This window comes from Convolutriloba macropyga, chromosome 14 (genome assembly GCF_964194025.1).
Source record: "Convolutriloba macropyga chromosome 14, txConMacr16.3, whole genome shotgun sequence".
NCBI lineage: Eukaryota > Metazoa > Xenacoelomorpha > Acoela > Convolutidae > Convolutriloba > Convolutriloba macropyga.
The window spans coordinates 11,304,975-11,331,250 of record NC_134481.1 but is presented as its reverse complement, the minus strand read 5'-3'; the positions used below and the strand labels follow the sequence as shown (position 1 = coordinate 11,331,250).

General features: G+C 38.9%; 1 protein-coding gene across 1 annotated transcript; it reads left to right on the top strand.

Moving 5' to 3' along the window:
- The first annotated feature begins 3,995 nt into the window (after window positions 1–3,995).
- LOC142353238 (uncharacterized) lies at window positions 3,996–26,260 on the top strand. Its single transcript, XM_075405471.1, has 6 exons — window positions 3,996–4,287; window positions 9,908–10,216; window positions 10,629–10,785; window positions 13,460–13,895; window positions 15,184–15,544; window positions 26,032–26,260. The coding sequence occupies exons 3-6, from the start codon at window positions 10,655–10,657 to the stop codon at window positions 26,160–26,162; spliced, it is 1,059 nt and encodes a 352-aa protein (XP_075261586.1). The 5' UTR covers window positions 3,996–4,287; window positions 9,908–10,216; window positions 10,629–10,654; the 3' UTR covers window positions 26,163–26,260.
- The last annotated feature ends 16 nt before the right edge of the window (window positions 26,261–26,276 follow it).

Below are 26,276 nucleotides of genomic sequence, written 5' to 3'. Positions count from 1 at the left end.
AGATTTTTGTACAGCGAAATCCTCGTCTCTAAAATTAAACAGAACCTATTTGTAACAGTAGCTCTAAAATTAAACAGTCATTAAATTAACAAAAAATAAATAACCCACGAAACAACAACAAACACGTCAAAACAGAAACCTTATTTCTTTTTTTATAAGTATAATTATTTTTGCCGTACTTCAACAAAAAAATAGGACGGAGTCCAAATTCAGACCAAAAACGGGCTTTAGACCAAAAAATTGAGACCAAAAACGAATTTAGACCAATTCTCACTTAACGAAGAACTGTTTTATTGAAAAGATTAACCACTCCAAAACGTTGGTTTAGTGCAAGTAATGCTTTTGACGTAAAGTAAAAAAAAAGATAAGAAAAATTCACTTTGATTTTTGGTTAAGTATTGTTCAGCTGTCGATATTTGCAAAATTTTTATTGAATGAAACTCATGACTACCTAAAAATTGTTGTGGTTTTTTCATTAGCTAACTTAAAACAAGTGATACGTACATATATGTTGCATAAAAAATGTTTTTGTATAGCATTTTAAAACGTGAGAATAGATGTCACAATTTATAAACACTCGGGTCGAGGAAAAATCGGAAAAATATGTAAAATAAGTGGTAGAAAATTATTTTATTTTCACCGCAAATTTCGTACATAAGTAAGCGGTGAATTTACGAAAAGTTGACGCATTTCACTGTCCTCTCACGGGTTCGAACCTCTCACCTCCTGCATGTTATTCACCTCTTCTTCCACTGCGTCATCTCTCACTAACTTCTAGTAATTTTTGTTTTGATTATAAATCAATTTCATTCTACTTTCTGTAAAACATGCCCGGTGAATTTTTGTAAGATTTGCAATATTTAGCGGTGAATTTACATATTTTAGCGGTGAAATGTGGTGGTTTTTTTGAGTTCACCACTTACTCTATTGGTGAAATTGCATAATTTCACAGCTTAGAAAAAAATGTCGAAAAGATGTCAGATTAAGGGGTAAAAATGTAAGGGGGGTTTTAAATTCAACAATTCTTCCCTTACTCCCCATTAGTTTCACTGCATTCACTGCTGATCTCACACAATTTCAACATTTTTTTCTAAGCGTGGTATTTGTGTAAGTTCACCACTAAGTTAAGCGGTGATCTTATGTAATTTCATCGCAATCACCGTTTATCTCACATAATTTGGACACTTTTTTCAGAGCGTTGAGTTATGTAAATTCACTGCTAAAATCAGCAGTGAAATTATGTAATTTCACCGCTACCAGGCGATTAAGTTTTTTTCACTGCATTCACCGCCTGATTCATGTAATTCCACCGCACTCACCGCTCATCTTACATAACTTTGCGTTGTATGGTGGTGACATCTCGACCCGGGATACCGCCATGAAAACAATTGTAGAAGGTTGCTTTTTATGAGCAGACAATCTTTGACTCCTTCTGAAACGTTTCACTCTTGTCTGGATAGATATTCATAGTCTTTGAATCTTTACTTAAGGTAAATTTTGAATCTTTGCCACTTACAGAAAGACTTGTTCACTTATTTTTCTGTTGTTTTCGACAGAATGTTAAAAGCAGTTCTAATAATATGACTCAAATATTTTCAGTCATATTTATGTCATTTTTCTTTAGTTCTAATAATCTTTGCAAAAAACAAAAACATCACTATCAGCGTCAAAGGTAGCAATCGCGCTTAATGCTTGAAATCTTTAAAACGTTAGTTATCATAAACATATGTGATTTGGCTTCATTTTTAAACATTCAATTTGAGTATACAATCAGCCAGTTTTGAATGAACCGTATTTGATAATACGACAAGAGCCATAATAGTAAATGGTTTCTCCAACAGACTAATTCAAAGTGCAAACTGAAAATTTATGGAATTTTGTATGAAAAATTAATGGTTGTGTGCATCTTAAAACCACTGTTTAAAAAACTAACACACACATACAAAAAACGGAGGAGATATTCAGACAATAGGATAACTTTTTAAGACTGTTTCAATTGCTGCTTGATACGATTGATACTAAAAGAGTTATCTAATCCGTCAAGAAATGTATTGATCCATCCATTCTTTATTTCCTCCAAATGTCAAGTAAAAAAACAAAAATTTGGCTTCATCTGGTTTCTCGTGGACTTGTTCTTGACAGGATCTTAAAAAAACAACAAGAACAGATTTTTTCAATTTTCTTAAGCATAAATGAATGTGAAATTTTTGGTCAATAATTTTTCTGTGAAATTATTATTCGTTAATAAAATGTATGGTTTAAAACTGTAACCGAGGAGAAAAAGATTATTAGCTTATGATATATTATCAATAAAAAATTGATTAGACCAAATAAAAACATCTTCCACCTCTTCGGAGTTTTGGTTTTCGTTAACTAGATTCTTAGCAACTCAAAAACACATTTTTTTCAGGTTTCGGAATCTTTAGAATTTAGCATATTTGAAGAAAACTTGAGTTTGATTAAATACAAAAACTGTATTCCTCTCATTTCAATCCATTACTTTTTGAAGTATTATTTTATCGGGTATTTGAAATGAATGTGAATATTTGAAAAAAATGTGGTTTGTTGAAAGCAATTTTCTTTCAATGGTTTTGGAATAAAAAGACACGAAAAGTAACTGAAAACATATCATCTTGAAATGCATGGTTTTGTGAAAATCATTGAAAATGTTTCCTAAACACCCTGAATGGCTAAATTGTTTTCATTAGCACAATTAACAAAAAATGATGGTTGCTTTTATTTTGCATTTAAAACGTTTTGCGATAATAGAAGCCATAGTTGTCACAAACCATTCAAGCCGTGACGATAAGAAAAAATAATTATTTATTTGGAAAAAATTTATGAGTATTTCATAAGCGTTGCAATATTTCTGCACAGATAACCTTAGACTCATTGTATTTTTGATTACAAATGATAAAATCAGTTGCATTTTTGAAGAAAAATTGTTTCAAATTATTAACACAACATACACAATAAATACAGAATAAACGAAAATAGAAAAATTGTGTTGGTGTTAAATATTACTATGAGTCTTGTAACTATAAGTCAAGTAACATTGATTGTACACGTGCAGTCAAAAATTTGATCCTATTTGCCCGATCTTCATTCTGTATGATTTTCTCTCCTCACTTTAGATCCTTCAAGTGTTTTGAGATCTAATGCGCAACGGCCTAACTTACGCAATTTTTTGGCCCTTGAACTGTGAGAGACAAAGAAGATACCTGCAGTTTCTAGAATCCAAAAAAGAGTGTGCTGCTTTCTCAGAAAGATAATGCGACTGTTTCATTTTCAGCAAACAAAATGTTTGTTACCATAGGTCGATAGGACCAAACGAATGCATTGATGTTATGCTACATTGATTATTGCTCCTAATTATAATATATATGCATATACCATTATATTGGCGTAAAATTCTCTGGTCTTCAATTATAAACCCCCCCCCCCCAATCACGAAATCATAGCCCACATTACGGTATAATTTTGGGGGCCTATGAGTTATATGATCACAAAACTGGGGGGAGGGGGGATCCTAATTCTCAATTATAGACGGTCATATTCTAAAGTGGAAACGAAACAGTTCCTTGTCTGCAGTCATTCAATTCCAATCATGGGTTGGCTTTTGATATTCACTGCTTCCTTACTCTTGCCATGGAATGACGCAGCATTATCGAAAGTTATTCGAAATAAAGAAAATATTAACAAAAGATTTCTCAAATATGAAGACGAACAACTTGAAAGTACTGATCAATCTCAAAAGTCAATATTACAAGAAGACAAAAATATTCTGACGGACGCGAAAGAGGGAATTGTTTTCTCCTGCTCCACCCCCTTTTTTTAGGCAAAATTTGTTTGTGAACAAACTAATTCGTGTTTGGGATAGCTATTATATATAAACTATACTTTTTATTTCTTTAAAAAGTAAAATATCAATTATGCAGGCCAATTATTATCTACCTGAAGGGGGGGGGGGTTCGAGGAAGAAAAAGTTCCCAAAACAGAAACCCAGTGAGCAGAAAAGTGCCCAAAATTCGATAACAAAAGGTGGTTACTTTGACCTGGAACTGGCACCAGAAAGCTACGACAGTATTCCGTTTGGTGAAGGTCATTTGACGGTGTGGAAACACGCCAAAGTTGACAGGTTCTTTGTTCGACCTCTAGCCTATGTGTACCAAGATTCGGCCAAGTGTTCGTTCAATGTGTTGACCGGGAGAGACCAAATGACCTTTGATGTTCTCATGATTTCACAAGAGGCGAAATTAGCAGTGGCGGATTATATGAGGCGAAATGGTAGGTTTTTCATTGCTATTTATTGAAACATATTCTTTAGTGTTGTTCCCTTTATACACCCCCCCCCCACCCCCAAGCTTAGCGAGCATTCATCGCATGTAATGTACTCCGATCTGCAATTACCTCACTTATACCACAAAGGTGGGCTCTATTTTTGCATGGGGGCTTTTAGTTTTGTCGGAGGGGGAGGGGGTGTGTTCAAGACCCTTCAAAATCCCTTCAGGGCACTTCAAAAATAAAACTCTTCTTTTGTTTTTGGATGATCAGGGGATTGAAATCTAGATGCTAAATCTTACTAATAGGAAAAGGAAATTTTTCCTATGTAAAATACCACCAAAGTGAACTCTTAATGCCAATTATATGGTTTTAAATTGTTCATGCGTGTTAAAACCGCTTGTGGTATTGTACTGGGTCATCAGCAGTTATCAACAGAAAAGTATGATAATAGTTTCTCAATAAAACGGACAAGGTCAAGAACAAAAAGAACATAACGTCCTGGTTCAGTTCGTACAAAGGGAGAAAAAATTTTCAACTCTACCCGAGTCGATTCAAATCTACCCATTATTTTGAAAATTGTGTAAGAAATACGATAAATTTTCGTAACAGTTCAGAAGGTTTCAATACATTCATCTAAATTTTTCCATGCTATCCTAGCGTTGTCTCAGTCTTGAACTTCGCTCCCAAGTGTCGTTGCAATCTCGTATCCAACTCGGTCAAAGATATTCTGCACATTTTACACTTAATTTGGTTTTATATTTCGAAACGTTTTTATAAGAAATGCGCTGATAGGCTCTCAATTGCGATAAAATTATATAAGATTATGCGATAAAATTTCAGTACATTTCGTACACAGTTTTAGCGCATATCAGTGTACTACTTAGGGATTTTGAGCTGAATTTTGAATATTTTGGGCCCTAGGTTTCGGCGTGTAAATACTGGTTTTGGCGGGTTTTTTTGCTAATCTTAATACGTTACTTGCAACGTTTTAAGATTATAAGTAGTCTTCATGCGCATCGCCCAAATTTTCAAATTTTTTTCGAAATTTTCACAATTTACTATGACTTTGCTATGAACATCATGGGAATCAAAACCAGGATGTACAGTCTTTTTTCAGAAAAAAATGTTTCTATGCGTATAGACTGAACATAATGGGATACCACCAAACTCTTAGGATACACTGATACAGTACTGGGCCGACGTTTAACAATTGGAATCCAATGTAACAGCACTGATTTACTATGGCACTAAGGTCCGGGCTTTCAGCGCATCTCAACACATGTTATCACTTTTCAGCGCATCTCAACGCATGTTATCATATTTCAGCGCATCTCAACGCATGTTATCACTTTTCAGCGCATCTCAACGCATGTTATCACTTTTCAGCGCATCTCAACGCATGTTATCACTTTTCAGCGCATCTCAACGCATGTTATCACTTTTCAGCGCATCTCAACGCATGTTATCACTTTTCAGCGCATCTCAACGCATGTTATCACTTTTCAGCGCATCTCAACGCATGTTATCACTTTTCAGCGCATCTCAACGCATGTTATCACTTTTCAGCGCATATGTGCATATAATGTGCTAAAACGGCACTGAAACTTCGACTTAAGTAATCTACGCAGAACTTAATCCATAAATTTCAGTGCATCGATGTTTTACTCAACGAATACTGGGTTATTCGATAAATGCACAGAAAACAAACAAATATATTCATATTCGTTAATTTTCGGTCAAAAATAGTTCAACGCAATTTTTCTGACAATTTTGGGTCTAAATGTTTAACTGAACCTTGGTTTCATCTTTGAGCAAGTTATTTCTTAAATTTTGCTTCATTACCATACATTGCTTAGCATAATTTTGATACTCAGCTGTGCGTTTCTGCTAATGTTTTCCTTTTTCACGTGATCATGAGTTTCTGCCGTTCATACTCTTATTCAAATGAAAGATAAAACACAAAGTTTTGCGGAGAAACGCTTCAACTTGGCAACAGTGAAAGCGGAGCACCAACAATTGGGCTTGTAGAAGTGATTTTCTAAGAACTACCGTTGTTGTATGCCGTCACTAATCTGATGACACACAATTATTTACCAACTTGACAATCAGAGTTTGTTAGAATCTTATTTTAAAGAAACTATTTCAACCAAAAATTTTGACAATTCAGAAAAAAGCACAAATTTCTAATTTATTGAATGATATTTAGCAAAAATAATACATGAACGCAATGAGACATGCTCAAAAATATATATTTTCTTTGTCATTTTTGTGAAAATTTAAGGACACTATACTACTGTTATAGACAAACGGTAATCAAAATTTGACCAGTGTCAAAGTTTTAACACCATATGGGCCACAATTGCCCAAGTGGAGACCAGATGGTTATCTTGCAAGATTTTGCCAGAATCACAAAATCGAGGTCATTCAAATATGATGTGTAATATAAGGATATACAATTATAAGCATAGTTTCCACTTGTATAAAAAATATAATTTTATTTGCCGACTGATTGGTATTTAGTAAAACTATTCTGAACAAAAAGGAAAATTAAAAAATAGACTGTGTGAGAGATACCTTCTTAATCAATAGATAATCAATAGATCTCCTATTCGCGACCATAGTAATTATTTTCTATCCCTAATTTTTTAGAACATTTACCGATGCTAATATATAGATTTTGTTCAGAGAAATACTTTTTGGGAAAAATTTTAGGGCAGTCAGTTTTGATAATTTAAATTAAACAAGCTGGCCCGGTATTGTGCGTACGCACATAATGTTTCCACCCCGCTCATCCACATTCTTCAACTCATTGGCTACCAAATGATGATGAGATGGAAGTTGTTGTTAATAGGACTGCTAGAAAAGACATTAATAGTAATCAAATAACAAATATTAATTACAAACCAAACTTGATGTCTATACTAAAAACACATCACAAAATCAAACTCGAATCAGATAAAAATTAGGCAAAACAAATTAACCTGTACATCATTAGAAAAGAAGTGGGACCTGTCCTCGATCGACTGAGTAACAAGTCGACAAAAAGAGCAAAGAGGCGTGATGTTCAAAAATACGTTTCTTCTACTGAAAACAATTAATTTCACAGCTATTATTATCTTCAGATGTTAACTAAAATCATTAAAAACTTCAATTATATCAACATAGGAAGCAAAAGAGACCGGTAATTATCAAGTGTAATGACGACTACAAAAATAGTGTGCGTTATACGTGTACGTCATACGACTACATCATATTAGACATAAGATTTCAACAAAAAGAGATGGACTAAGTTACAACGCCTCAGGAAGCCGATGGGCCTGTTATAAACTGAGACTAAGTCACGAGACTACAAAATAACGACAAATACAGGCAGATGCCAAAACTTAGCAAACACTTTTACGACACCACCTTGTTCAAGGCACTGTATTTATAAGATGTTTGATGTCAGACCTGTAAATCATCACTTGCTTCTCATCTGATCGTCAACGGGTCCATACAAAAGGACTACGTAGAGTTGGCAAAAAAGAGAACTAGAAGTTTAACCTTATAGTACCCCAATTTTTTTTGGAAAATAAAAGATCGAAGCCATAAGTCAAAACATAAAACTAACAGAGAAAGAAGTTTGAATCAACAAAATTATTTGAGACTTTTTATTAGTGAGATTGAGCTACGTGGTGACAAAAATGAGAGCAGAAGGAAGAAAATTGAAAAAAAAATGTTTTTCTTTGAGAGCCTGATTTAAAAAGTCATTAAAAAATAGCTTAAAAATGAAATCTTCAAATAGGTTCAGTTATAGGTCCTGGAGAAGCGATTGAGACATATGATTATCAAGGTTAAGTTATGATAAAACGAACAATGACAAACGCAGGCAAAAATAAAAACCTATAAAATCCGCATGAATCAATGTGGAAATATGCTTAAACATTTTGAAAAAATTCGAAAAAATTGTAGTATCAAAACCAGAAAACTTTTAGTTAAATATAACCGTTACAGACATTGAAAAAAAACTCACAGGAAGTCGAAAATTTTTTTCTTAAAACAACAATGTTTAAAGCAATAAGAACCATTAGATAACAACTGAAAGCATTGTGTAGGTTCACTTATACCTCATAACAAGTCGATTGGATATTTGATTGAGGAGACTAAGTCATTAGACTACAAAGGTATTAAAAAGGAAAGCAAACCATAAGGAGTCCTCAAAATTTTACGGAAACAATTGGCCAGAGCCAAAAAGAACACGAGCTCAATTCTGAAACCCCAATATATGTCTGTTGGGCCTCATTTTTTGTAAATACCGACTTCCAAAAATATGTCAGTAATATACAAAAAATCTTTAAATTTGGATATATTTTGAAGAAGAATGCGGTGCCCCATTAAAATCTAATTCTTCCTTTTTTAACGTAAGGATACATGCAATGGTGCAATAAAGATCAGCCCTGACACTGCGGTGCGTCTAAGAAAACAATCAGTTGTTCAAATTTTTGCGATTTAATTGAACTTTTAAACATATTTCCCAATAAATGAAAAAAAAACAAGGGATTTTGTATAAATATCGAGTTGAAATTTGCAAAAAACTGGCAAATTATGTTTCCAAAAGGCTCTCAAAGCCAGCGTTAGTACAGTTAGCTCTCTTTTTGATCATGCGAAAAATATGACTGCAGTTTCAAGATGTCTACTTCCGGAAAAGTTGAGCTAAAATGCATATTTTGTCCCACTTTTGCCAAAACGGTTGAACTCTGAGAAATTTATCATAAACTCTAGAAAACTCGTATTGAACAACTCAACATGCCTCACCTATTTTCAAAGGTATAATCAATCCCACTACCGTTAACAACTTTAACTTTTTTAAAAGCAAAATTGACGAAAATGCCTCACCTATTTTCAAAGGTATAATCAATCCCACTACCGTTAACAACTTTAACTTTTTTAGAAGCAAAATTGTTCCAAAATACAAAAAACGTGAATAAAAAAGTCGTAATGTTGTCTCCTATTCACGAAACTTTAGACCTCGATAGCTCCCGGTAAAAAATGAAAATCGTAAAAATCTTTTTAATAACATATTCTACGCTGGGCGGGCTTTCTAATGATACAACTCACAACTCTCTGCGATGATTATATCGATCGGCTGAAAATGACTGAACAAAAAAAACCCATTTGAGTATATAGTTCCTCCCCCCACTTAAGTGAGTTGGAACGAAAACACAAAATAACGACGCCCGGACGACATTTCAATACGTGTCGGACGCCATTCCTCAACTTTTTTTGCGAAAATTTTAAGATGTCGTGTAGTGATTTAATTTTTCTCAATGGCAGCTTCGTACTCGAATTAAGAGCAGCATTCGCTTTTGATTTTACCCATAACTTTGTTTTAGAGACACAGCTTTGTTTCCCCAATTTAGAACTTGATAATCTATAATCATCTTATTATTTTTCAATACTTAGACTTTGGTGAATTGCTTTAGCATGCTAGTCCCCCCTCTTACGCTCATTCGATTTTCTACATATATAAGCTTATGGAAACTATATTTTCTTTCACGTACAAAAGGAAGCACCTCTCGTATTGTTAGTTTTTTCTTCATTATCGACACTGACTGTTGTTAAAATAGACACCGTTTGCATCTAGGAATCGCTAATATAACTGAACGAAACGTTGAAATGATCCCAATGGAAAAAGTTCGGCTAAACTGGCGACCTACTTTTGGAGACCTTCTGGAAAAATTTGAAGTTGCCGAGGGGTGGAGGTCAAACATACGAATGCTGAATGTATTCAATTTCAAAATAATTGCGATGAACAGTGACGCGTGTGAAGAACTAGTCTCTGTTATGAAGAATAACCCGCATAGATTTAGAATGTTTGAAATCCAGTATGTGGTCAGTGGGCAGAAATCGGCAAGGAGAGACCTCACAATAAAAGGGTCACATGTCAAATCAGGTTAATCTTTTTTATTTTAACTTTTTTTTCGTTCAGATTTTAATCTGAATTCTCTGATAAATCTGTTCAGTTTTAAAATTAAGAGTGTGTTTTTGGCCACACGGACGAGGTCCCGAACTACAGCCCGCCTAAAGTCTCATAACTAACGACACAGTGCGAAGACCCACGCAACCACTTTCAAGATTTTGGAAAGATCAAAGTGAAAACTTGCTAGATCTTGCCAAGATCTGTTAAAGATGTTGAGGACTTACAGGAACTTGGAAACGAACGGCGTGGGTCTCCAAGATATTAGATTTTTGGCCGGCTGATCTTGCGCCTGCTGTAATTCTCACTCTCTTAATTTTTTTTCCAATTCTCAATAATTTTATAGCCCAATTTTGACCAAAGAGAAGGTATACCCTTTTGTTTACAGGAAAAATGTTTAGCTGATTAGAGAATATGAATTGTGTGGATGACACGAGATATTTGAACTCTAAAGACATTAAAAAGATGTCGGAGGAGACAATTACGAATGTATTGGCAAAAGTGGTAGTCGAGGGGGGATATGTCTCAACTGGCGACGAAATCAGGCATCTCGTTTCTTTCCCCTAAATATTTTTGGGAATTTCTTTTAATACTAATTTAGTCCGTGCGAGAACGACTATTTGATTTAAAAAAATGCCACAGATGCACGTCTGTTGGAGAGTCAAGAGAGGAAGCATTTCAGTTTACAAAAAAACAGCCCAGAGGTCGGTGGGAGAGCAAATCAGTGCTGAATCAGTTCCAAGACTTTCTGTTTTTGTTTTATTTGTTGATGGCCCAGTTTGTTCTTTTGCACTGTTCATGTACCAGTTTACACTGCTTAGTCTTGATTTCCGAGTAAAACTTGGTTTCCGAGTGTTGCATAACACATACACACACATACACACACAACCACACAAAAAAAACACACACACAAACACACATACACACATACACACACACAAACACACACAAACACAACTACACACACAAACACCCGCACACACAAATATACACAGAAACACACTCACTCACACACACAAACACACACACACAAACACACACACACACACAAACACACACAAACACACACACACACATACAAACACACACACACAAACACACATACACACACGCACACACACAAACACACACACACACATACACACACAAACACACACACAAATATACACACAAACACACTCACTCACACTCACAAACACACACACACAAACACACACACACACACAAACACACACACATGCACCCTCAGACACACACACACACACATACACACACAAACACACACACACACACACACACACACACACAAACACACACACACACATACACCCTCAGACACACACACACACATACACACAAACACACACACAAATATACATACAAACACACTCACTCACACACACAAACACACACACACACAAACACACACACACACACACACACACAAACACACACACATGCACCCTCAGACACACACACACATACACACACAAACACACACATGCACCCTCAGACACACACACACATACTATCAAATTCGGCTGGGCTGTTACAGATCACACAATACGGGATCTCTTTATGTATGCCAGTCAAACTTGACAAAAGATATAACAAATCGAAGGCAAAGATATATGCCTAAGACCTGTCTGTGCTATAAGTCTCAATTTAAAATAGTTGGGGGGCTGAAAGTATTTAATTTATAAAAGAGTAAATATAATATTACAGCTTACTAATTACCAGTTGTGTAGTGATGAAATGGAGGTGAGCTGCTGGGCGATCGTTCACTTGGGTGTTTCTTCAGTTATGTTATTTGTCGAAAAAGAAAGTTATAAAATTAAATCTGGAATTATTTTTCTAAGTTATTAAACAATTTTGTTCGACTATTTTATTGTTAAAGTGAAGTTAAATTTTGAGAAAAATGAAAGCAGTTGTCTGCTGCTTGTTTCTGGGAGTGATTTCTGTCTCTCTAATTTTATTCCGTCCCACTTCGCTGAGAGAAACAATTAATTCCTCTCAGCTCCGTTTGGGCCGATAGGGAGCGAATCACAAACTCAAGTTCATAGTGAGGTGCTTCTTAATTTTCCTATTGGCCGAGAAGGTAAGAAAATTAACTCTTTTTTATCTCACGGAAAAATTATTGAAACTCCAAAAAATAATAAAAATCTAAAAAGCTGAGAGCATCAATTATTGATTTCGTAGGCGCCTGTTTTCTGCTTTTCCCCTCTTCTAAAACCGCAACAATTATGGTTTTCTTGGGGGCTTTTTATGAGACTCTATTGTCTTTTCCCCTGAAGCAATCTGCTCATCTTTATTGAACTTGGGGGGAAAGATCTGCATTGCAACTGTCAAAAGCAGAAGTGATTTAAATCAAAAGAAACTGTGGTTTTACAGGCCGCCTACGTTCAACAACGTACGTTTTCTATCCTGGATATAAGCGAGGAGATCCAGGCCTAAAGTTGTTTTATTTAAATAGGTCGAACTGGGTTGTTTAAATACTTGTGTACTGGTAGTCTTAACAAGCGTTAGTTTATTTAGCGCGCGGCGAAAGAATGGTTAATTAGCGCCTAAATACGTTCGCTCTAATGCGGGATTAATTATCCGTTCATTTGTAACGGCTCTCGTAATACTACAATACACACACAAACACATACACACACAAACACATACACACACACAAACACACACACACTCACAAACACACACACATACACCCTCAGACACACGCACACATACACACACACAAACACACACACATAAACACACACACATACACACACACAAACACACACACACACATTCACACACAAGCACACACAAACACACTCACACCAACACACACAGACACACACAAACATACACAAACACACACAAATACACACACACACACACAAACCCACACACACACACACACATACACACACTCACACAAACACACACAGACACAAACACAAAAACCTACAAACCTAAACACACACACACACACACACACACACACACACTTTTCTCGCTTTATTTGCAGGAAGAATATAAAACCCTCAATCTAATTGTCATATGTTTTTACTTAATAAATTTTTGTTTCAAACAAGACTTGCCTGCTCGGTTATTTTATTCTTTGTTGCTCGAAAGTTGTTGTTTGACCATTTTAAAGTAAAAGTAAAGAGGAAAATGGAGAAATTTGGCTGAAAACTTTATGGGAGAGAAACATTACCTAAATTTAAGCCTGGCCGAATTAATGGAAACAATTCTTATGCAAAATGAAGAAAGCACCGCTGATTTTGACAAGGAAAAATGGAACTCGACATTTTGGTCGGACGAATGGCTGAGACCTGATAGAGCAATTTCAGATATGAATCAAAACTTCGCGAAAGAGTACAAGAATAAAGAGAAATATCTTTCTTCGGATAAATCAAAGGGGATAGATACACAAGCAAAACTTACTGTCGCTGTGTCAGGAGTTGAAATAAACGCAGAACAAGGAGTTAAACACCAAACAGCAATTTCAAAGCAAAACGATGAAATCCGATCAAGTTTGAACGAAAATGAGGTTGGATATTTCTGGACCGGCGAAAAATTTGAAATTCGACCGATGAAATTGTACCGATTGAATTTGAACTCATTCAAAGAAACAAAAACTATTGGAACGCGCTCAGTTCAGGTCTAGAAGAGTTCATTTCCGACTTTTAGTCTCTAAATTTCAATCGACTTCTGCGAAGTTTCACGAAATTATAATAAATGTTGCAATTTTTAGAGCAAATCGAAATAACTATGTTATTTTTTTGCAAAAAGAATCGTCATCTTGCAAGATCTTGTATTTATGTCCGAAAATGGCTAGATGGTCCAGATAGAATGGATATACCACAATATCTTCCAGCAATGGGTATCCGGCCGACGACACACAATAATCTTACAGTATGTAACTATTTGCTTTCATGATTTTGCAAGTTCAGAAATGTTTTTTAAGATAAGGGTTCGTCACGCAAGATATTCAAAGATAATCAATTGTATCAAAAGATCTTGAAGATAACCACAGGTTTCTCCAGATCTTGGGAGATAACCAATTACAATTCAAAATCTTGAAAAATATCTCAACGTATTTAAAGATCTTGTAAAATTACACTTCGTTTTGCGAGATCTTTTATAATAACCAATCATCATGTATGATCTTGCGAGATATTTTTGATCTCGCAAGATTATCCAAGAAAACTTCGTCAAATCTAGAGTGGCCTCATTTCACATCCTGTTTACATTTATTCTATGCTTTTAAAAATGGTTTAAGAACTAAAATCTTGGTTAATTTTTCTTGCTTTTCTTGCCATCATACCAATGCGAAGATCTTACAATCTTTTTCGTATGTGTTGTTTTCTTTCCAAATATCATATGCAAGATCTTGGTAAGGCTAACCATATTTTATCATGCATATGAGCAAGACTATCAGACATTTTAATTCATTGGAATTTAGTTTTTAGTTAAAACCAGATACTAAAACCCAATGAACTAAAATGTCTGATAGTCTTGTTAAGATACATGATAAAATATGATTAGCCTTACCAAGATTATGCCATGTTAATTTGCAGGAAAACATCAGATATGAACAAGCTTGTAAGATCTGTGCAATGGTAACATGGCAAGATAAGCAAGAAAAATTAACAATTTCACGACAACGCATATAACAATTTTTACATGTTAAATATCTAACTTTGCAAAATCATAAGATTAAGCGAAAATTAATGAGATTTATCAGGAATAATCAAGAATTATTAAGAAATGTTAGAAATTTACCTCCCCTTATTTTTTTAAACTAAAAATAAAGCCAACTTGTTCCAGTGTAAAACTTGTACCAGTGTTTTTTTCAGTTTGAGACTTTGTGATCTAGATTTTATTATAATTTAAAGACATGTTTTTTTTGCGAAATCTAAGTTGACTGGAAAAGAACTTAAACCTAGACCCGAGAATACACGGCTGTTTATTCAATTCCACTCGGCATTGACAAAATAGTCGCACAAGCTCAAAATCCATTTAAATCTCTCGATTCTGTGAATGATAAAATAATCGAAAACTTTGAAAAAGCTTCAAGAAAACTGGACGATAAAATAGCAGAGCTGAAAGACAAACTGTCGAAACATATCGAGTCACAATGTAAAAATGTCGAGAAACGGTCAAATAACATAAGACACAGTGTTGAAGAGCATAAATTGAAGATGCAAGATTTCGTTGAGAAAATAGATGCGTTCGAAAATGTTTGGCCTTCTGGACGATACTGTGTATTCGCACACAGGGATCGTCTAAAACCAAGATGCCCTGAAGGTCTTCTCTTTTCCTTCACACCTTCCTTGCAAGTTTATACAGACACCAACCCTAGTAGAGGGGTCGACCATATGAAAAGGCCACTAAAATCGAGGTGGGGGGGGGGGGGGGGGTTCAGTAGTGGTCGCTCACTACTGAACTACTAAAGATACTTTAAAAAAGATTAAGTGTAAGTAAGGATAGCCCGTTTTTACAATGTGTTAACATTACGAGCCAGCTCCATTTGCAATCGATGTAAAATTGTAAAGGTGTAAAACCACTCTTTGGCAATTCAATTCCGTCATTTATCATTATGACAACGTCTATACAAAGCAAAGATTGTAAAGCAATGTCATAAATTCGTTATTATCAAGCAACGCATTAAGTATAGTTCGTACATAGCAACAAGTGGTTTTTTAGACGGCAAAGTCTTTTTGCTCATTTAACTGGTATCAGTCTATTTTTGATACTTGAGATCAAAGCTGGTCACCATTCTATTCGAAACCGTGCAAAAAACCGAAAATTATTAAGTTCAAACGAGCCTTACTTGATAGGTTTAATTATTAGGTTTAACGGAATTATGTTTTTTGCACTTTTTCTGAGCTTTGTACGTAAATTTCTATGCATATATAAATCCGTATATAAATACTCGAATCTGATTGGATGATATATTTCTCGCTTACATCTATTTAGTTACTAACGTCCTCCGGCCCAGAAGAAGATGCTGGGAGAATGGGTACTCATTTTACAAGCGGGCGAACGAGCGATCCGGAGGACGTGGGCAATACGGCGGAGCGTGCGACGCTGTCGGAACCGTAACGGAGTTCAGTGATCCGAGCAGTGGGGTAGTAACCCCTTGGGTTGGTCCCTTCAACTACCCATACCAAATCACCGGTCTTAAGGTCAAGCTCGGCAGGCGTCTGCCACTTGGAACGTCGGTTCAGCGCTGGTACGTACTCTTTGATCCAACGAGACCGAATAGCGTTAGCGTAAGACTGCGCGCGGGCGTAACGCTTACGGTGATCAAACTCATCTACACCAATGATGGAAGGAAGACTACGTGCTTGGTTACCGAGGAGAAAGTGATTAGGTGTTAATGCGCCTAGGTCGGACGGGTCGGCGCTTACGGGCGTTAGCGGACGTGAATTAAGTGCATGTTCGACCAGACAAAAAGTGGTACTTAAAACCTCATCTGTGAGGCGACGCGTTCCAAGCATTGTGTAAAATACGCGCTTGAAACTACGTACTAGCCTCTCCCAGATGCCACCTTGGTGTGGCGCACTGGGCGGATTGAACCTCCACTTAATGCCTTTGTGGGCAAGTTCGACGGCGATGTTGATGGTATTCCACTTCTCGATATTCTCGCGTAGTTCTTTTTCCGCGCCAACAAAGTTAGTGCCATTGTCTGACAATATGATGGCAGGTGTACCTCGACGGGAGACAAAACGCTCCACTCCCATTACACACGAGCTGGCGTCCATGGACGGAACAAGTTTAACATGAACGGCACGAGTAGTTAAGCATGTGAAGAGGAAACCCCACCTCTTCTCGGTAGTCCTACGCACAGTAACGTAAAATGGGCCGAAGTAGTCGACCCCGGTGTTTGTGAACGGAGGAGACTGGTATGCGAGTCTTTCTACTGGGAGGTCAGCCATGATTGGTTGGATAGTGGCAGCTCAGAACTTTCTGCACGTGACGCAGTTGGATTTAATTGAACGCAGCGAGGATCGTAATTTGAGGATGGTATAACGTTCCTGTACTTTAGCCCGCAGGTAGTCAAAACCTTGATGATGATGTTTAACGTGGTTGTGCCTAAGGAACAACTTTACATATGCATGGCGTACGTCGAGAACGATAGGATATTTTACATCAAAGTCAACTTCAACCAACCGTTTGATGCGGCCGGCCGATCGGATAAGACGACTTGGCCCAATAAAGGGAGAAAACGAAGCAATTCGGCTACTCCGTTTAACAGGTTTGTTTTCGAGGAGATCTTTCCTCTCTGCATTGAATGACTCCCCTTGCACAAGGTACTGGAGATGACGCTCGGCTTCGTCAAGCTCCGTGGGTTCTATGATGCTACCATTGGCATTACGGTAACATTCGTGAAAAGGTAACAAGCGGAGTGCGTACGCTGTTATCCGTAGCAACTTCTGATAAGAACTGTACTTATCGAAGGGGATTAGTTGCGGGGGCGGTTCCTTAGTTGACTTGGTTACGGATGCGGCCAATGATGTATTGGTTTCGTCAGTTTCCTTAGTTACTATACCAAGTTTGATGCTTTTAACTACTTCGATGCTTGGTTCGAACGGGAATTCCTTGGTTCTTAAGAAATCTGGACCCCTCACCCAGCTACTTGATTGCAAAACCTCAGCGGACATACCACGAGTACCGGCATCTGCTGGATTATCGCTTGAGGCAACGCGGTTCCATTCGTCAACGCTAGTGTGTTCTAAAATCTTGCATACGCGGTTTGCAGCAAATATTGGCTGCTTGCTTGTGGAGTTGAGCCACTGCAAGACAGTAGTGCTGTTAGTCCACATATAAATTTTGTTGGCATGCACAGTAAGGGCTCGACAGATATCTTGTTTCAAACAAGCGGCCAGTAAAGCAGCTTGCAGCTCTAGCTTTGGAATTGTCATCACCTTCATAGGTGCTACACGAGTTTTACCCAGGACAAATGCAAGCTCTGTTTTTTGCCCACTAGAAGTGTTTACTTGAGCTCGTAGAAATGCAACAGCGCTGAAGACCTCTTGGGAACTATCGCCAAACATGTGTAGTTCCATGTGTTTAAAGTTTCCCGAAAGGTAACTCCTTGGTATAGTGATTTCGGCAAGCTTTGGTAGTTCTACACTCCATTCGAGGATCCTTTCTACAGTGTCTTTTGGTAATTCTTCATCCCAGTGCTGCCCGCTGATACACCAGATGTCCTTTAGTAACAATCGGGCACCAACAGTAAATGGTGCCACTAGGCCGATGGGATCAAACACATTAGACACTAGACTCAATACCAAGCGCTGTGTTAAAGACTTAGTTACTGTACTGGAGGTGTCCCGACTCACAACTAGAGTATCATTGTTGTGATCCCATTTCAACCCAAGCCGTGCGAAGAATCCTCCTTAGATGAGGCAATTACTTTTGGTTCGGTAGACTGAGTTGACCCATCAATTCGATAAGTCAGATTTGGTACACTGCTTACAAAATTAGTAAGCTTGAACCCACCTAGATGGAGAAGATGCACCAACTCTTTCGATCTTTTGAGAGCCCTCAGGTGACTCTACCGAATCCAAGTAATCGTCCATGTAGAAGTTTTCTAGGACAGCTTTGGTTGCTTCCGGGAACTGATTAACACTGTCTCGGGCCGTGCGCGGGGGCGGTTCCTTAGTTGACTTGGTTACGGATGCGGCCAATGATGTATTGGTTTCGTCAGTTTCCTTAGTTACTATACCAAGTTTGATGCTTTTAACTACTTCGATGCTTGGTTCGAACGGGAATTCCTTGGTTCTTAAGAAATCTGGACCCCTCACCCAGCTACTTGATTGCAAAACCTCAGCGGACATACCACGAGTACCGGCATCTGCTGGATTATCGCTTGAGGCAACGCGGTTCCATTCGTCAACGCTAGTGTGTTCTAAAATCTTGCATACGCGGTTTGCAGCAAATATTGGCTGCTTGCTTGTGGAGTTGAGCCACTGCAAGACAGTAGTGCTGTCAGTCCACATATAAATTTTGTTGGCATGCACAGTAAGGGCTCGACAGATATCTTGTTTCAAACGAGCGGCCAGTAAAGCAGCTTGCAGCTCTAGCTTTGGAATTGTCATCACCTTCATAGGTGCTACACGAGTTTTACCCAGGACAAATGCAAGCTCTGTTTTTTGCCCACTAGAAGTGTTTACTTGAGCTCGTAGAAATGCAACAGCGCTGAAGACCTCTTGGGAACTATCGCCAAACATGTGTAGTTCCATGTGTTTAAAGTTTCCCGAAAGGTAACTCCTTGGTATAGTGATTTCGGCAAGCTTTGGTAGTTCTTCACTCCATTCGAGGATCCTTTCTACAGTGTCTTTTGGTAATTCTTCATCCCAGTGCTGCCCGCTGATACGCCAGATGTCCTTTAGTAACAATCGGGCACCAACAGTAAATGGTGCCACTAGGCCGATGGGATCAAACACATTAGACACTAGACTCAATACCAAGCGCTGTGTTAAAGACTTAGTTACTGTACTGGAGGTGTCCCGACTCACAACTAGAGTATCATTGTTGTGATCCCATTTCAACCCAAGCCGTGCGAAGAATCCTCCTTAGATGAGGCAATTACTTTTGGTTCGGTAGACTGAGTTGACCCATCAATTCGATGAGTCAGATTTGGTACACTGCTTACAAAATTAGTAAGCTTGAACCCACCTAGATGGAGAAGATGCACCAACTCTTTCGATCTTTTGAGAGCCCTCAGGTGACTCTACCGAATCCAAGTAATCGTCCATGTAGAAGTTTTCTAGGACAGCTTTGGTTGCTTCCGGGAACTGATTAACACTGTCTCGGGCCGTGCGTTGCAGTGCATAGTTAGCGCATGTGGGCGAGTCTTTAGCCCCGAATATATGGCGCGTGTATTGATACACTACAACATTTGTTGTGGGGTCCTCCCGCCACAAAAAACGCAGTGATGGCTGGTCACGGTCAGGGACACCCACTTGGAGGAACATACCCTCGATATCTGCGGACACGGCGAATTGATGTTGACGGAACCTAAGTAGTATGTCGATTAGGTTTTGGAGCAGGTCGGGGCCAGTGAGCAAAGATTTATTCAAAGAAGTACCGTGGAACTTTGCTGCACCATTTAATACCCTACGCACTTTCCCCGGTTTGTTCGGATTGATTACGGGATGATGTGGTAGGTACCACTCTTTATTCGACCGCTGCTCGACCTTGTGAGCATCAGGGACTCTAATCAAGTAACCTTTTTCCAAGTCTTCACGGATGGTATTAGCATAACTTTTTTTCAATGATGTATCTCTCGAGAGCCGCTTTTCGAGAGACTTGAGCTGTGCCAGTGACGAAAAATAGTTATTCGGGAGCTGGATGTTGTCATCAGCCCATAACATACCGACATCGTATCATTGGCCGCTATGGAAAGTTGTTGTTTCAAGTATTTCCTGCGCGCGAGCATCCGCTGCGGATCGTGGGTCAATTTGCTTGAACGCGCCGTACGATTCCATATCATACCAAGATTTAACCTGACAAGCTAATTCAAAAACCTGTTCAATATTGGCTTTGAAACACGTCGAGACTAAACTTGAACTTGACGGGAGTGGGCCACATAAAACCCAACCTATGGGCAAGCGGACAGCGAACTGTGAGCACTTTTCGTCTGCTGAAAAATACTCTAACGGGCGGATGGCATGGTAGACATCCTGTCCAAGTATCATCTCAATTTCTCTATAGCTATATCTTACTGGATCTAGAACTGCCAAGTGTAGGTAAGTTTCTTGCATGGACTTGACGTCAATGATGTCGGAACCTACGTTTAATGTTTCCCTCACGTAGGGACGCGCAGTGAATGCTTCGAAGTCTTGATCTTTATTAGGTGTCACAGTGAATTGAACCACCTTTGTGTCTTTGAGGTCTTCCGTGTTTTTGTTTTTACACTTAACGGTCAGTTTTAATGCAGTACCCTGCAAACCGAGTCTAGCTGCGAGACTATCGGACACCCAAGAATTACTGCAAGCGGTATCGCATAAAACCAACGCCGTAGTACTAGTACCAGAAGAATTAGTAAGTTTCAGTTCCGTGACCTGAAGGAGGCCTTTGACATCCGTCACGGAAGACAAAGTGGTTGTTTTGCTTGGTTGCTGTTGACCAGTAGATGGCCTACTTGTACCTGCGTTCGACTTCGAAGTATCGATGTTGTTGTTTGTTGAGTTTTTAGCGGGGAAAACATTTTCAGCTCCATGAAGTAAGGTGTTATGGGAGCTGTTGCAACCATCTTTTCTACACTTTCGGGGACTTGGGCATTGCCTAAACCTGTGTTTATCACCCAAACAAGAAAAACAGAGCTTTGCCTCAGCCACGACCTTGGCGTGGGGGTCTTTTCCTTAAAGACACGGCATTCCCACAACCGGTGGCTACCTTTGCATACAATGCAACTGGAGATTGATGTTAACGGAGATCTCTGTTGCGGCTTAAGGTTACTCTTGTGTTGCGTATTTGCAGCGAATGCCTTCGAAACAACTTTTGATCTTGTTACTGAGTTGTTGGTATCCTCAGTCCTTGTTTTAGTTGCGGTATTCTTCATTAAATCGTGCGCTTCGGCCTTCTCTTTTAACCAATCGTTGAAATCAAGAAGAGTAGGTTTCACCCAATGCTTTTTGACCGTGAAGAGTGACCATGACTCCTTCATATTGGGTGGTAGCTTCTGTACGGCGGTGTTGAGAAGCGCAGCACTCTTTAAAACCGAATCGTATGACAGCGATTTAAATACCCCGACAAGACTTGAAATGCAACCCAAGTAGTTAATGATGTTGTTGCTATTGCGCATCTTGAATGGTGGAAAGCTGTTGAGTTTGTCCAAATGTGCACTTACGACCGCCTTTGGTTGGCCAAATTTACGTTCTAAGGTCCTCAGTGCGTTTCTGTACCCTGCGCCGCAGTAGGCGAACTCAGCTGTAGCTGTTTTAGCTTTACCTGTAACGAGGGTCTTAAGGTATGTCAATTTTACATCATCAGTTATGGACTGAGAGTCAATTGCGCTTTTAAACTGACCATAACATTCGTGCCACTGTAGAGGATCCCCATTGTATTGTGACAACTTCCATTCGGGTAGTGGGTCATTCCTCTTGCTAGATAAGGCGTCAGTGAATGCCTTAATCAATCTTGCATTTTCAGATGCTGGCGCTGGAGGCGTGGGATGCGGTGGGCTACCCCAACACAATGATATCGGGGCAGTATGCCCATATGTGGGCTGTATAACCGGTGTGACAAATGTTGGCGCTATGTTAGTAGTTGTATTAAAGGGGTTAACAGGGATGCTACAGGTTGCTGCGTGGTAACTATTAAGATTTTGTTGTGCATTCAATTGCAGGATGGGATGGATGATGGTGGGGTCAGCAGCTGTCGGGGGTAGGTTCGGTTGAACGTTGTTGAAGACGGTTGCATTATTTTTAGCCTGGTTCAAGTTTGGGGGAGTATTCTGAGGAAAACGCCACAAATTTAAATCGAGGTTACGGTTAAGGGGAAGTTTGGGTGCGGTAGGGCATGAAAACAGGCGAGCTTGAGGTGAATGGACAATGTTTTGTTGTGGAATGTTGGGGATGGGTAGGTATGTTCTTGCGCTCGCTGGAATGGGCGACGGAACCACGGGCGGCTGAGGATTATATAATTGTTGAGGCGGGAATACAGGAGGCGGGTTCACGAGTGGGTTTAGAAGTGGAGGTACATTATGCGAGGATTGGGCAATAGGAACTTGTGTTTGGTGTTGAATGTTACTTTTAGGTGGATTCTGTTGTTGCGGAACATGAGGCATTGACATATGTAATTGACAAGGCATACTGGAGCATTTTTGGACCGAAGAATTGATTTATTTGTGGGTTTGTTGAAAAATCAGGTACAAAGATGGCGTTCGTTGGTGCCATAGCGGGTGACGGTGGCCGGTGAGGTCGCATAGGTGGCTGAAGTGGAGGAAGTGCAACATTTTCTACGTCGACTGATACTTGGTTCATCTTACCACTGCCTGGGGGACTATGTGCCTTCTCGACTCTTTGACCAGTAAGTGGTTGCTGCAGTTGAGCCTGGAGGTATTCCCAATACAACGCTTCTTGCTGAGCAACAGAAATTGCAACTCCTGGCCGTGTGTACTGAGAAAGCATTTCAAGGTGATTCAAGTTACCGGCAACATTATTTGTGTTTTCTGGAGGATTAGGGGCAGTATCTTGAAAAGGAGGGTCAGCGGTTGCTGAACCAGGACGAGAAAAATTTAACTAACTTGCAGCAGTCAATGAAATACCTGCTGGAAACGAATTTACCCAATCCTGAACAAGTCTCTGACTTTTATCTGATCCCCTATCTTTAAACAAATTTAGTTCACTTGAGTGGTGACTAAACAATGAACGATTATCCATTAAATCGGCCTCATCTAATTTAGCTGCAGCAACACGCTGGCGGTGGTCTTCCTCCAATTCTTGAAGTGCCATCTGCTCTATTTGCATTTCAAGCTCCTTTTTTCTCATGGCAATTTCGTGTTTTTGTTTAGCGAGGCGCATGGCAGCTTGTTCTTGTTTCTCGGCCTCTTCGCGTTTTAGTTTTGCCATTAGGAAGTCATGTTTACGCTGGCTAGACATTGATGATGCTGTCCGACATGAACTTCTCTTAGACTGCCCTTGAGGGTTAACGCCCTCACATACGGTGTCTTTGTGAGCAACTGAGTCAATATAGCTTCTAGCCGCAAGCAAGAAGTTATCATTGTTCTTAGTTACATCATCCAACCGTTGCTCATGGACAGGGTAAATTGAATCTGGGTTCTCCGCTTTACTGGCAAAAGTCAACTAGTTCTTCATTCTTCTCCACCAGTTTACTGAAGGCATCCTTTAACTTAGAAACCAAACGTTCAACTTTAACCCTCCTGTCTTGACGATCTATGGCATCTGTGATGTCCTTATGGATGTTATATATCTCAGATTGTAGATTAGATCTTGCATTGAAGAGTTTTTTCAATTTTTCTTGCTGTTCGGTCATGATATTGAAATGGCTAATTTATCAATGTAGAGTAACTTTCAACCAAACACGTGGAATGAGGGTTATACCTAACCCAAATGACGACGACTTGATAATCAAGACGTCGAAGAGCAGAAAAAAGTTACCGAGTAATGAATTACTCGGCGAAAGTGAGTAACAAAGTGGAGAGGGCGTCTAACGTGCTTGAAATCAACATGAGACTAAACCGGAATAAAGGCAACCGGGGAAAGAGGACTGGTGGACGAAGCACGACGAAACGAGAAACGAAGCGAACGGGGCGGGGAGGACGGGCGAACGGCGCGCAACGCAACAGGGAGCGGAACGGAACTGGCGAAAACGCGGGTAGGAAACGGGCGACGCAACGGACGGGACGGAAACATTGAACAAGCGATGCGCGAAGAAACGGGAGACGAGACGGACAGAACGGAGGCGTTGAGCGGGTAGCGCGCAACGAAACGGAAAGGCGGGACGGAACGGGCGGGAGACGGTTATACAGAGAGCGGGGATGTCGGGAAACACTATGCTAGCAGACCACAGCAACAAACTCAACCAAACAAACTAGCCGTAACTCCAGAACAAACTTAAGTCACACCCTAGGAAGGAGGAGAGATGCTACTGCAAGAGACAAACTAGCATAAGTCAATATGGGGCTTAATATATACAAATAACAAACTAATTTACGGCAAAACAGTAGTATACTAAAAGGATGAAAAGAGCAAAAAGTTTACTAGCCGTAACTCCAGTATAAACATAAGTCACACTCTAGCAATACTCAAACCTAAACACCTAAACAACCAATCAGCATGTCATCAATGTTAAACAAACTACAGCAAAAATTAGGTAATATGCAGCGCTTTTGTAGTCTATGAGAGCTGGAAAAGTTCAGAAACAATCTAGCCGTAACTCCAGAATAAACTTATGTCACACTCTAGAAGGCAAAAACCATAACCAACTAACAATCATACAGTTACACGCAAACATACAGCTGGCGCTCCTGGGTGGGCGTGCGACTGTATGATTGTTAGTTGGTTATGGTTTTTGCCTTCTAGGGTATGACTTAAGTTTATTCTGGAGTTACGGCTAAATTGTTTCTAAACTTTTCCAACTAATACTACGCTAATTTTTTGGATTTTTGAGATAAAAGCATTGTAAAAGTATAATGCCCTGTATATTTTGTTTGGATATTTCCCGTTTGCCCCCCTCCCCAGCTTAGTGGGTGCATATTATTTGCACCCCCAAGACGCACGTAACATATTTTTACATGATGATTTACCATGTAATGACACGTGCTAACTGAGGCGAGCATAACGTACTGGGGGTGGGGGCACAAAAGGAAAAAATTCTATTAATTTATTACAGTTAGTATAATTCCCTAAAATCTCTTATTTGTTAGTGTGAACTAAAATTAGTATAATCGTTCCTTGGTTGCCTTGTTCCATATTGTGACACCGTTTTTGCCTGAGACTGGTTTCTATGGAAAAAAAGTGAAAATGGACAAAATGCTCCACTTTATTTGGTAGAGGAACTGGCTCACAATGAAGACACAGAAACCAGCTCAAAAAGAGAATTATTGGATCTGTTCTGTTTGAAAGCTTAGTGGGCTTTATATCTTTTACGAGCCACATTATTACATAATAATTCACCATGTAATGACACGTGCTCTGTAACTGGGGGGTGCATAACGTACTGGGGGTCACAAACGGAAAAGATCCAAAAAAGTTAAACGGGAGGGCGATTTATCTTTTTTGATAATTCATAAGAAGGAAAAGGCGAATGTGTGAAAGGTCTGCAACTGAAACTGCCCACAATGGAGTTCCAAATGAAAAAATGTCAGTATCCGAAATTCAACTTCATGAATATGGAAGAAGATGGTGGCAAATATCATCTCAACTTTGCTACCTGTTGCAAGGAGTAAACAAAAACAAACAAAAACAAAACAAACAAACAGCAACGGAAGCGGTGCTCGTACCAATATGTAGTTAAATAAAAATAACAGCACTTTGTGAACTCAAGTGGCGATATTTTGTGA

Coding starts and splice junctions, on each gene's coding strand:
- LOC142353238 (XM_075405471.1), top strand. CDS start 10,655: ATGAATTGTGTGGATGACACGAGATATTTGAACTCTAAAGACATTAAA. Junction 10,786..13,459: donor TCAACTGGCGACGAAATCAG/GCATCTCGTTTC, acceptor CCTAAATTTAAG/CCTGGCCGAATTAATGGAAA. Junction 13,896..15,183: donor TTGGAACGCGCTCAGTTCAG/GTCTAGAAGAGT, acceptor ACTTAAACCTAG/ACCCGAGAATACACGGCTGT.